Source organism: Haliotis rufescens, unplaced genomic scaffold (genome assembly GCF_023055435.1).
Source record: "Haliotis rufescens isolate VD_foot unplaced genomic scaffold, xgHalRufe1.0.p SCAF_16, whole genome shotgun sequence".
Taxonomy (NCBI): domain Eukaryota; kingdom Metazoa; phylum Mollusca; class Gastropoda; order Lepetellida; family Haliotidae; genus Haliotis; species Haliotis rufescens.
The window spans coordinates 14,149,944-14,163,434 of record NW_025963846.1 but is presented as its reverse complement, the minus strand read 5'-3'; the positions used below and the strand labels follow the sequence as shown (position 1 = coordinate 14,163,434).

Genomic DNA, 13,491 nt, shown 5'->3' with positions numbered 1-13,491 from the left:
TATACAACAGCAAGACAGTGAAATAAGCCCCATATACAACAGCAAGACAGTGAAATAAGCCCCATATACAACAAGAACGTGAAATAACCCCATATACAACAGCAAGGCCGTGAAATCAGCCCCAGAAACAACAGCAAGGGGGGGGGGGGGGGAGGGGGGTGTAAGCCCCAGATACAACAGCAAGGCAGTGAAATAAGCCCCATATACAACAAAAAGAACGTGAAATAACCCCATATACAACAGCAAGGCCGTGAAATCAGCCCCAGAAAGAACAGCAAGGGGGGATAAGCCCCAGATACAACAGCAAGGCCGTGAAATAAGCCCCATATACAACAGCAAGCCCGTGAAATAACCCCCATATACAACAGCAAGGTCGTGAAATAAGCCCCAGATACAACAGCAAGCCCGTGAAATCAGCCCCAGAAACAACAGCAAAGGGGGGGAGGGGGGTGTAAGCCCCAGATACAACAGCAAGGCAGTGGAATAAGCCCCATATACAACAAAAAGAACGTGAAATAACCCCATATACAACAGCAAGGCCGTGAAATCAGCCCAGAAACAACAGCAAGGGGGGATAAGCCCCAGATACAACAGCAAGGCCGTGAAATAAGCCCCATATACAACAGCAAGCCCGTGAAATAAACCCCATATGCAACAGCAAGGTCGTGAAATAAGCCCCAGATACAACAGCAAGCCCGTGAAATAACCTCCAGACACAACAAGGCCGTGAAATAACTCCTAGATACAACTCAGTCAAATATACCTCTCACAAACATCCTGTTGAGTATAGGGCATACAGGTACCTTCACATAGATAATGTCCGGCATCAGTTTGATCATTGTGTAATTACCCTGATGTGGAGTGGTAAACGAACATGATGGTGATGTGTATCAACTCGGTTTGTAATAAAGAAGAAATTGCCATGGTAACCTGCAGTTGTTTATTAGTCATAGTTACGCCGAGTGAATGAATGTAGAAAAATGGTAAACAAGACCATCTGGGTACGATGACCTGCAAATCAATCAAACATAGTGACCATAATTTTCGTCGATTATAACAAGGTCGTGGTATGAGTCTTACTTTCTCGCCTGCAGGGAGAAGACCTGCGTCATTGGTGAGGCGCAGTGCCCTCGCGGTAGCAGACGCACGTGCGGATCGTGACCTGAGCAGCGGATCGGCTGCGTTGTGCTTACCGAGTTAAACCTAAATAAAGCTTTACTCATTATTTACCACGTTAATTGTAAGAGTCCCGTGAAGATCCGGGGTAGAATAGGTCTTCCGCAACCCATGCTTGCCGTAAAAGGCGACTATGCTTGTCGTAAGAGGCGACTAACGGGATCGGGTGGTCACACTCGCTGACTTGGTTGATGCATGTCATCGTATCCCAATAACGTGGATCATTGCTCATGATGTCAATCACTGGATTGTCTGGTCCATACTCCATTATATACAGACCGCCGTCATATAGCTGGAATATTGTTGAGTGCGGCGTTAAACAACAAACAAACAAATCAGAAAACAGAACAAAAGTCATACAGACAGAAAAACACATTTATTTACAAGCTGTGCAACCATACGCACTCGCCTAACAGAATGAAATAAATACAACATCATGTGATAATAACAATAGAGGCTGATGGGTAAGTTAAATAATTTTGCCAAATTCATCGTTTTGCCTTAAAAGCCTTTATTAATATAACTATATATACTAACTCTCCTAACTGAAGAAATATGTGGTTGTGACAGATCTGGGAGCCGTGCCAAATTTGCAGCCAGACAGAAACCGACTGTGAGCCGATTGGGGTAGTGGGATGTGCTGGTGTCAACCAGGGCCTGTTACTCTGATTGTGTGGGTTAAGTGGACTTACATTTGGTTTATATTATTATCGGTGTGAAGGCGTAGCTAGACTAAAGTAGAGGAGTAGAGGATCGACATATGTCTTGAGACCCGGAAATCGTGTCTTTGCAACATAACGCAAGAGGGTCGCAATTGGTGTCTTTGTAACACATTAGTGAGTCGACACCGGTGTATTTGAAAATATAAGATCGACACAGATTGTGACCCTCCTATGGTGTCGTTGGAACACAATACTGGAGAGGTGACACTGGTATCTTTGAAACACAGTACTGGAGAGGCGACACTGGTGTCTTTGGAACACAATACTGGAGAGGTGACACTGGTGTCTTTTGAACACAGTACTAGAGAGGCGACACTGGTGTCTTTTGAACACAGTACTAGAGAGGTGACACTGGTGTCTTTTGAACACAATACTAGAGAGGTGACACTGGTGTCTTTTGAACACAGTACTAGAGAGGCGACACTGGTGTCTTTTGAGCACAATAATAGAGAGGTGACACTGGTGTCTTTTGAACACAGTACTAGAGAGGTGACACTGGTGTCTTTTGAACACAGTACTAGAGAGGTGACACTGGTGTCCTTGGAACACAGTACTAGAGAGGTGACACTGGTGTCTTTGGAACACAATACTAGAGAGGTGACACTGGTGTCTTTTGAACACAGTACTAGAGAGGCGACACTGGTGTCTTTTGAACACAATAATAGAGAGGTGACACTGGTGTCTTTTGAACACAATACTAGAGAGGTGACACTGGTGTCTTTGGAACAATGCCTGAGAGGTGACACTGGTGTCTTTTGAACACAGTACTAGAGAGGCGACACTGGTGTCTTTTGAACACAGTACTAGAGAGGTGACACTGGTGTCTTTTGAACACAATACTAGAGAGGCGACACTGGTGTCTTTGGAACAATGCTGGAGAGGTGACACTGGTGTCTTTGGAACAATGCTGGAGAGGTGACACTGGTGTCTTAGAACACGATACTGGAGAGGTGACACTGATGTCTTAGAACACGATACAAGAGAACTAAGATGTCGTCTTTTGGACACAATACCAGCGGTCGACACTATGGTCTACTGAAAAGAATACCAAAATGTGGCGCTAGTCTCTGGAGCACGATAACAGCTACCGACACTAGGATCTCTGGAACACAATAATAGCTACCGACACTAGGATCTCTGGAGCACGATAACAGCTACCGACACTAGGATCTTTGGAACACAATACCCGGGGTCGCACTAGAGCACCCATCTGGTTGTACTTCAAACATAGATAGGACAGCAATACGTGTCTGTGTTTCAGAATGAAGGCTTCCTTAGTCATTTCAATGTCAGTCTGGATTACTGGTGTAGAGGATGAACCCACGTAACAGTTCCTCCAACACACACACACCAAGTTACGATACCGGATAGTTCCTCCAACACACACACACCAAGTTACGATACCGGATAGTTCCTCCAACACACACACACACACCAAGTTACGATACCGAATAGTTCCTCCAACACACACACCAAGTTACGATACCGGATAGTTCCTCCAACACACACACACACACACACACACACACCAAGTTACGATACCGGATAGTTCCTCCAACACACACACACCAGTTACGATACCGGATAGTTCCTCCAACACACACACACCAAGTTACGATACCGGATAGTTCCTCCAACACACACACACCAAGTTACGATACCGGATAGTTCCTCCAACACACACACCAAGTTACGATACCGGATAGTTCCTCCAACACACACACACACACACACCAAGTTACGATACCGGATAGTTCCTCCAACACACACACACCAAGTTACGATACCGGATAGTTCCTCCAACACACACACACCAAGTTACGATACCGGATAGTTCCCCCAACACACACACACCAAGTTACGATACAGGATTGTTCCCCCAACACACACACACACCAAGTTACGATACCGGATAGTTCCTCCAACACACAGACACCAAGTTACGATACCGGATAGTTCCCCCAACACACACACACACCAAGTTACGATACCGGATAGTTCCTCCAACACACACACACCAAGTTACGATACCGGATAGTTCCCCCAACACACACACACACCAAGTTACGATACCGGATAGTTCCTCCAACACACACACACCAAGTTACGATACCGGATAGTTCATGTCCGGGGTTTGACAAGGTAGAGGATGAACCCACGTACCAGTTCCTCCAACACACACACACCAAGTAACGATACAGGATTGTTCATGTCCGGGGTTTGACAAGGTAGAGGATGAACCTACGTACCAGTTCCTCCAACACACACACACACCAAGTTACGATACAGGATTGTTCATGTCCGGGGTTTGACAAGGTAGAGGATGAACCCACGTAACAGTTTCTCCAACACACACACACCAAGTTACGATACCGGATAGTTCCTCCAACACACACACACCAAGTTACGATACAGGATTGTTCATGTCCGGGGTTTGACAAGGTAGAGGAAGAACCCACGTAACAGTTTCTCCAACACACACACACACCAAGTTACGATACCGGATAGTTCCTCCAACACACACACACCAAGTTACGATACAGGATTGTTCATGTCCGGGGTTTGACAAGGTAGAGGATGAACCCACGTAACAGTTTCTCCAACACACACACACCAAGTTACGATACAGGATAGTTCCTCCAACACACACACACCAAGTTACGATACAGGATTGTTCATGTCCGGGGTTTGACAAGGTAGAGGATGAACCCACGTAACAGTTTCTCCAACACACACACACCAAGTTACGATACCGGATAGTTCCTCCAACACACACACCAAGTTACGATACAGGATTGTTCATGTCCGGGGTTTGACAAGGTAGAGGATGAACCCACGTAACAGTTTCTCCAACACACACGCCTAGCTCACCAATGCAAATCTGTTTAAGTAATTTATCATACTATACGGTCATTTCTATGTGAATACTATCATAATTGTAAAATTCTAGTGTCCTTGCTACTATATATTATTAGTATTGTTGCTATTATCATTATTAATGATCAATATCATATGGAAAGAGAGAGGAAGATATTTTACAGAACGAGAAGAGCAAAGAAAGAGTAACATCCCCAAGCAAAACGGATGAATGGGACGATATCCCCAGGGGAAGTAGAGAACGTTCTTCAGCAAAGACTGAGACACAACTCCAGGACGGAATGGAGAAAGAAGCAAGTAAGAAGAAAAGATGAGAGGACATTCCCTCGTAAGAAAGAGCCACAACTCCCAGACAAATGAAGGAAGATTCTCCATCAAAGACGACACGAGACAATTCAACCAACATATGAGAGAACTTTACCTTGCGAATAAAGAGACACAGCTCCCAGACAAGCGAGAGAAGGCTTTTTTTTTATCAAAGACTAACACAACCCTTCTTGCAATAAAGGGGACAATACTAGCCAAGAAAGAGACAATAATCCCAGGTAGATGTGAGACGACATCCAACCATCACAGAAGAGGGCTACAATTAATCATGTTTACCCTGAACATTCCCGGCGACACCTAACACCGTACTGACCACATCTAACACCTGACAGGTCCCATCCATCCTGACTTTAACACATAAGCAACCACCTCTCTAACACCTCACCGACCCCCTCTCTAACACCTCACCGACCCCCTCTCTAACACCTCACCGACCACCTCTCTAACACCTCACTGACCACCTCTCTAACACCTCAACGACCACCTCTCTAACACCTCACTGACCCCCTCTCTAACACCTCACCGACCACCTCTCTAACACCTCACCGACCACCTCTCTAACACCTCACTGACCCCCTCTCTATCACCTCACCGACCACCTCTCTAACACCTCACCAACCCCCTCTCTAACACCTCACTGACCCCCTCTCTAACACCTCACCGACCACCTCTCTAACACCTCACCTACCACCTCTCTAACACCTCACCAACCCCCTCTCTAACACCTTACCGACCACCTCTCTAACACCTTACCGACCACCTCTCTAACACCTCACCGACCACCTCTCAAGCACCTTACCGACCCCCTCTCTAACACCTTACCGACCACCTCTCAAGCACCTCACCGACCACCTCTCTAACACCTCACCAACCCCCTCTCTAACACCTTACCGACCACCTCTCTAACACCTCACCAACCCCCTCTCTAACACCTTACCGACCCCCTCTCTAACACCTTACCGACCACCTCTCAAGCACCTCACCGACCACCTCTCTAACACCTCACCAACCCCCTCTCTAACACCTTACCGACCACCTCTCAAGCACCTCAATTACCACCTCTCTAACACCTCACCAACCCCCTCTCTAACACCTCACCGACCACCTCTCTAACACCTCACCAACCCCCTCTACAACACCTCAACGACCACCTCTATAACACCTCACCGACCACCTCTCTAACACCTAACCGACCACCTCTCTAACACCTCACCGACCACCTCTCTAACACCTCACCGACCCCCTCTCTAACACCTCACCGACCACCTCTCTAACACCTAACCGACCACCTCTCTAACACCTCACCGACCACCTCTCTAACACCTCACCGACCACCTCTCTAACACCTCACCGACCACCTCTCTAACACCTCACCGACCACCTCTATAACACCTCACTGACCCCCTCTCTAACACCTCACCGACCACCTCTCTAACACCTCACCGACCACCTCCCTAACACCTCACCGTCACCGACCCCTTTCCTAACACCTCACTGACCCCCTCTCAAAATATGTTTGACACTGCTACTGGTCTGGTCTGCCACCACCCCCTGTCACAACATGTTGATCATCTTTTTGACAATATGACGCTGGTATTGAACCACTTAGTCTGTACAACGTTAGCACGATTTAGTCCGCCCTGGACTGTCAACAACACATGGAAATGGTGACACAACACCCCCGCACAATCCCGTCACAGTAGGTCAGTGTTCCTGCTGGTCTGGATATTTGTCATCACTAAATATCAGACAGTAAATCAACATGATAATCAAGATGTAAATCAACACATATCTAAAGAAACGATAATTACACGTACATTTATGGGTATCCGAATAATATGTTCAACTGTTTACCCATCAGCCTCTAAATTTACGAATCTCTTCTGAAGTTGATCAGAAGGTTTCTTATACACAGAGCAAAAAGTTCATCGGGCGTTTCGATTTCAAATCGGAATGCAGCATTTACAGCATGAAGCCAGTCTTCATGCCTCCGAACAAGCCCTTCTTCTTGGGCTTTTCCTGTTTGACTGCAAGAAAATAAAAATTTCAGCCACTAAAACGACAGGGCATGGTTGGGAGAATATCTGCAACTACGTTCACAGCACTGACATTCTGGCTTATTATGTTCAGGTATTTGAAGCCGTTTCTACTGACGTTGTGTGTATACAGTGTCCTTATTTCCTACCTAAAACGGCGTCGGCCCTGACGTCTGCAACAGCACCTGCAGCAACTTCGTCTTTAGCCAAGTTAGCAGCAACAGCTGCAGACATGTCCTCAGCAATTCGTGCTGCTGCTGCTGCTACTCTCTCGGCCTCCATTGCTGCAGCAGCAGAATGGGCCTTCTCCGTGGCAACTGCAGCTAATCTGTTGGCCTCAAACGCTGCAGGCGTCCCGGCGTTCTTCCTTAAGTATGCAGACACTCTCTCGGCCTCCAGAGCTGCAGCAATCAGGGCCTCCTTCCAGGCGGCATACTCAGCGTCTGCTACAGCAGCAGCAACCTTGGCCTTCTCTGCAGCATCAGCTGCAGCCAATCTCTCAGCCTCCATTGCATTAGCAATCATGAGGTTATTTTGGGCAGCGGACTCCGCGGCTGCTTTCAGTGCTGCATCCCGCCTTAGCATCTCCAATCTCTGATCTGTTGGGCCGAATGGTAGTAGGTCATGCGATCACTTCCGCAAAATGTCAAGTTCTATTTCTTTTACGTACGGTTTACGGTAGGTAAAACATATGTTGTCGAAAATCAGATTATATTCTGATATTTTAGTATCTCATAGAAAGAACAAATGGCATTCCAGAACACCAATCACCATGTAGATACAGGTCACATGGGGAAAAAGTAGAGTGGAGGATATACGTCATCTAGCGAGCAAAGTTTAACTTCACCCATCTGGGTTAGAATAGGTCCCCAAAACCCGTAAGAGGCGATTCAATGGATAGTTGTCAGGTTCGATGACTAAATGGTAGAATGTCATGTAGACTTGATTATTTACTGATGCCGTCATAAAGCTGAAATATTGCTAATTACGGCGTTAAACAGCAAACAAAACAAAAAGCATGTATCCCAGACATACAAGATCGATGCTCCTGATGTCAATCACTGGATTGTCTGGTCGATTATAGACCACCGTCATATAGCTGGAATACTGCTGAGTGCGGCGTTAAACAACAAACAAACAAACAAAAACATATGTAAAAAACGTTGTGGAACTGAGGTTAGATATCTGACATTTTAAGTATCTCATAGAAACAACAACCACTGATTGCCTAGTCCAGACTTGATTATTTACAGACCCCAATCACAAAGCTGTCTTATTGTTGAGTGCGGCGTTAAACAGCAAACAAACAAACAAAAAAGGCTTCATTCGCCATTACAAACGCCATGTATGTTTAACCAGATACCTACCATGGCGGTATTTGAGGTATCTCTGTACCTCATACACGGCCAAAGCCAAACCGTGCAGAAATATCATCTTGTTTTCAGTGCTGTAGAGAAATAAAACAAAATATGCAGTTTACCATCACAAAGTGACACACTGTGTCTCTGTGACCTCCCACCTTCAGTTTTGTTCAATACACGATCAATCAAAACACACGTTCAATGAACCTCAATTGTTTTATTCGTTAACCTGCAATAGTGTGCTTATAATAAAGTTTGGCATGTCCCCTATTTCAGAACATACCTATTGTTCTTCATGCCTACCGTCCATGCAACTTTGTTACTTTAGTTCACAGTAGAGAGACAAATTGTTAAGGATAATATATTATATAATCATCGCACAGCGCAAAACGATTTTCATTTGTAAGTTCAATGCGTTATGACCGAACGGGTCCATGTTATGAACAATAATTTCATATTTTTAGAAAAACAAAGATACAAATTCCCGAATACCTGATTTTAATCGTAACTTGCAGTTGCAAATTGCAAATTTGCTAATATTTGCCACAAAATAAACTAAATCGCTCACGCACTCACGTTACACATATATTTGTCACGTACCTCGCATCCACTAAGTGAGATGGCAGCGTCTAAAACGGCGTGAAACAACAGCGGCAGCAACAAAACGTCTGACTAAGGCGGCGATGCGCCGACAATGAAGTCGTAACTATGCGGGGTCGTCTATGACGTCACTTCCCGTGAAAGGGATCTTCACATTATGAGATGGGATTTCGGACGACACTGAGTTTAATCATTGTAAAAATAAGCACAGGAGAAAACATAATTTTAAACAAGATAACAGCGTTATCACTTTCCCTAGCCATGGGGCGCTTTAGATCAGTTTGTTCATATAGCAATGAATCTTCATGGAGAAAGGTAGGATAACTCCAGAAGAAAATGGATGGCATCAACTCAGTCTTGACAAGTTCACAGAAACCATTTTGTAAATGGCCTAATTGCAAGCACTTACAAAATTGTTAAACCTAATGCAAAGAAGTAGGCTGGTTCGGGTGTCACTTTTAAATTGTGGTTTATGTCTTTTTCGGGGGATTCAGGGATTCGAACCAACAATCATAGGTTTCTGGCGTGTCCAAGGAACGCAACTCTGCACAGCGAATCGCGACGCCTTAGACGACTGGGCCACCCGTGCCCCCGTAGTTTATAGGAGTTAGTTGTAGCTGCGAAATCGTAGCTATTGACCGTTCCATTTGTACAACCGGACATCGGAGCTACAGGTCACTAACACAACGCTTCGATTCATTCCTAGACACCAATTTATACAGTCCTATAAGCATGATGACTTTACACCTGCCTTCATACGTGTTGTCAAACCACACATTGAAGAATATCATGGACACTAAAGACGCCCCAACCCCATACCACACTCACCCACAACCCCTTATTTTCGTAAATCAGTTACATCTACCTGTTTCGATTAAGGCATGTCTTGTTGAGACTTACGAACTGGGAAACATAAACGAGTTTCATCTTTCCCAATGGGTCTTCAGCAACCCATACTTGCCGTAAGAGGCGACTGTGCTTGTCGTAAGAGGCGGCTAACGGGATCGGGTGGTCAGACGGTGATGATGATGATGATGATGATGATTATTATTATTATCATTTGACATGATCAATGTTGTCACAATTAGTGTTGATGCTATAGCCACAATAACTGGGACGCTGATTTCCCCACCGTCATCAACGCAAGCGGGAGATGCCTGATGCCAGGTGACACGTCGCATGCAATGTTGTGTATTGGTTAGTGTGGGTGAGTGAGTGACTTGGTCGATGCATGTCATCGATCCCAATTGCATGGATCGATGCTCATGATGTCAGTCACTGGATTGTCTGGCCCAGACTCGATTATAATACAGACCGCCATCATATAGCTGGAATATTGCTGAGTGTGGCGTAAACAACAAACAAAGAAACAAACTACATCTTTTCCCAGCCGCTGTATTCTAAAATTAGCAATGGCTCTTTCGGCAACAGAAATTCTTCAACAATGTTCCCTTTTTGACTTATACCTTCCTTGGTGGGTGCGGTGAGGAAGCTCAAAGAGCTTTCTTTTTATTGAAATACACAAATTTCTGTGTATTTTCCCATGTGATTGGGGGTGGTGGTGTAGCCTAGTGGTTAAAACGTTCGCTCGTTACGCCGAAGACCCGTGATATTGCTGGAATAATGCTAAAAGCGGCAGTTAAACCATACTCACTCACTCACTCTCATGTGATTGTTGTCAGAAACCGATTTGTATGAACAAGAGATTTAACAGATTTAACGTGTTGAAGATAAAAAAACCATGAAACATGAATTATCATCCATTTAATCAAGAATGTTTAAAAATGTTACGTCTTTGAAAGAAACTGGTCTGACCATTGCGTTACAAAGTTACTGTGGTACACTGTCTTCCAGGTGGAAATGGGAAATGTTTCTTGTCATTTTGTGAACTTGATATTGTCCGCTACTTCTCCAAACCTTCTTCGTTACTAGCAATAATACCAGCAGCTTTATGGTGAGTGAGTGAGTGAGAGAGAGAGGTAAACGTGCAGCGAGAGGTTTCAAATGTTCAATTTAGCGCGATTAAATCTACAGCTAGCTTTGAACTGAAAACACAGTAGATCTACCTTTTTTCCCCATTCTACCGTGACAAAATTAAAAGCGAACAGAGCTTGAATGAAGCGGCATGGGTTTAGTCCATTATATAGAATGGGTTGTCAATTTCAGTTCAGGAATCACCAATTATAACCTTTATATCGATAATGGCTATTTCGAAATCCAGCGTGAATTCATAGGCACCCCAAACCTTGCAAGCTTTATATCTACACCGCGCGTCAGTATTATGACGTCCCACCTCTTATTGTGACGCAGAACATTATGACGTCACAGTCGGGGATAGAAACGCGCCAAATTTCTCTTAAAGGGGAAGTGTACACGCAAAAGTTACTTTCTTTCGTTTTCTAAACAAAACGCAATTTTAGAATTAGTTAGTATCTGTGTTTGAAAATATACACTCATTTTTTCACAGTGAAAGTAGGAAGCTCACAATAGTGTGAAAATGATATGCCGTTATGAGGCCTTCGTTTTTCGAGCTAAACAGGCCTGAGTTATCCCCCTTAGATTATGACGTAATTGGTGCCAATTCAACTGGGTCCCTGTCTATTCTCAACGCAAAAGATATCAAGTACCAGTTTGCGGTAAAACAACATGGCCTACGACACACTCCGGCGCAGTGGTGACTCAGCATAACACTATGCTAGCTGGCATCTGAGACGCAAGAATTACACACATGTACCTACACCACGTGAAGCGGCTCTAACCAAGCATGATGACGTCATAATGTTTATCAATTGGCACCAATGACGTCATATTGCAAGGGGCATAAGCCATGGTGTTTTTGTTATGGAAATAGAACACTTGGTAAATGTGAAAAATATAAATAGCTTTAATGCGAAAATTATGTTGATTAATTGTGATATTTTTATATTTTTGTCTATGACACTTCTAGGTTAACACTTTTAATGTGGAAAAAGTACAAGAAAAAAAGGTTAATTTCCGTGTGAACTTGCCCTTTAAGAAATGATTTTCACTTTGTGTGAGTTCTTTGGAGTGTGAACGTTATAGAGCGAGGGCCAAACTGTGTGAACGTCTGAGCTTGTGTCCTATGGAAAAGCCGTATATCGTATAAATTTCAAATTAAAAAAAGCGTATAAAATACCTTAGTATATATCCTTATAACCACCTTTCAATGATCGGCCAACTGATTAATGATGACTAACACATGTAACCACCACAGGTTCATTAACAACTTCCGAAATCTCTCTCGTCACGTTTATCGTGTCGGCCATTTTGACGTCTTGTACTTGATATATAAATGTATTATGACGCGCCGTCATTGTGACTGACTTACTACAAAATATACCAAAGACACAGTTTACGCAACGAGTAGACAATTGTTTTAGGTATGCCCGTTTGCGCTAAGACGGAACCCGGTCGCAAAAATGGCCACGAGAGGGGCACGAGTCGCTATTCGGCTTGTCCCGGAATAACACGAGTTGGTCACGAATGACGCTGGACGCAATAATAATCGTATTTGGTATGCAGATTCAACATTATTTAATCCTTCATATATTTGATTTTTGTCAATCTCATTAAAATCAGATCTTAGTTCTCGCTACCGCTAAACAAAGATCTGAGGACATCCCATTACGGGTCATGTCAGACCGACCTTGCGCGAACCGATGGAATGACCAATCAGAAGGCAGCTTTCTCGTGCTTAACGGCACTAATTTCAAATTGGCGACTACGCTTCGAAACATATTTTGACAAATTCTCGATTAAGGATTTGAAACCTGAACAAAAGAACATTCTGGAATGGCTATAATAGATGGTCTAGATTGTGTGGATTCAGTCGTTAGACCCGTAACTATTGTTCGGAATACCCCGCGTTAAGATTTTCGAGGTTGCATGATTAGAAATCACATTCCGACTGTCACTTTCATAATCTGGTAAGCGACGCTCTGATTGGTCGTTTTGACGTGATCCCTAATGGGAGGTCTACAGATTTTTGTTTAGCGATAGCGAGAACTAAGGTCTGATTTTAATGAGATTAGATTTTTTTTTCGATATTTTTTACCAATTTAACTTCAAATCGCGCCTTTTTTATAACCTAGGAACGTGTTCTATGGTTTTCGTCTGTTTGCTTTTGAGATTTGTATTAAATAGTATTTGGGATTCAGAGGCGTGAAAATGAGATTTGAGGTATTCGGGATTCAGGGGAGGCGGGGGTTGGCACCCTCAGTATGGGCAACGAATGCCAACACTGCTAGCAAAAACTGTCGCATCATCCGTGGTTATCGATCGAACGCCAAGGTGGTCTAGTGGGTAGAGGGTCTGTCGAGAGACGGGTGCCGCAAAATACCAAAAGATGTTTAAAGACGGTACCTGTTACCT

The 13,491-nt window shown here is 44.2% G+C and overlaps 1 protein-coding gene across 1 annotated transcript; it reads right to left on the bottom strand.

Annotated features, from left to right (window-relative positions):
• Positions 1-6,645: 6,645 nt before the first annotated feature.
• On the bottom strand, positions 6,646-9,355 carry LOC124136219 (uncharacterized protein CG45076-like). The gene is made up of 4 exons (XM_046502091.2): positions 9,100-9,355; positions 8,506-8,585; positions 7,288-7,737; positions 6,646-7,129 (listed from the first exon to the last, which is right to left on the bottom strand). Exons 2-4 carry the CDS (start codon positions 8,570-8,572, stop codon positions 7,065-7,067), a joined length of 582 nt encoding a protein of 193 aa, XP_046358047.1. The 5' UTR covers positions 8,573-8,585; positions 9,100-9,355; the 3' UTR covers positions 6,646-7,064.
• Between the last annotated feature and the right edge of the window lie 4,136 nt (positions 9,356-13,491).

Coding starts and splice junctions, on each gene's coding strand:
- LOC124136219 (XM_046502091.2), bottom strand. CDS start 8,572: ATGATATTTCTGCACGGTTTGGCTTTGGCCGTGTATGAGGTACAGAGA. Junction 7,738..8,505: donor ATACCTCAAATACCGCCATG/GTAGGTATCTGG, acceptor TCGGCCCAACAG/ATCAGAGATTGGAGATGCTA. Junction 7,130..7,287: donor CAGGGCCGACGCCGTTTTAG/GTAGGAAATAAG, acceptor ATTTTCTTGCAG/TCAAACAGGAAAAGCCCAAG.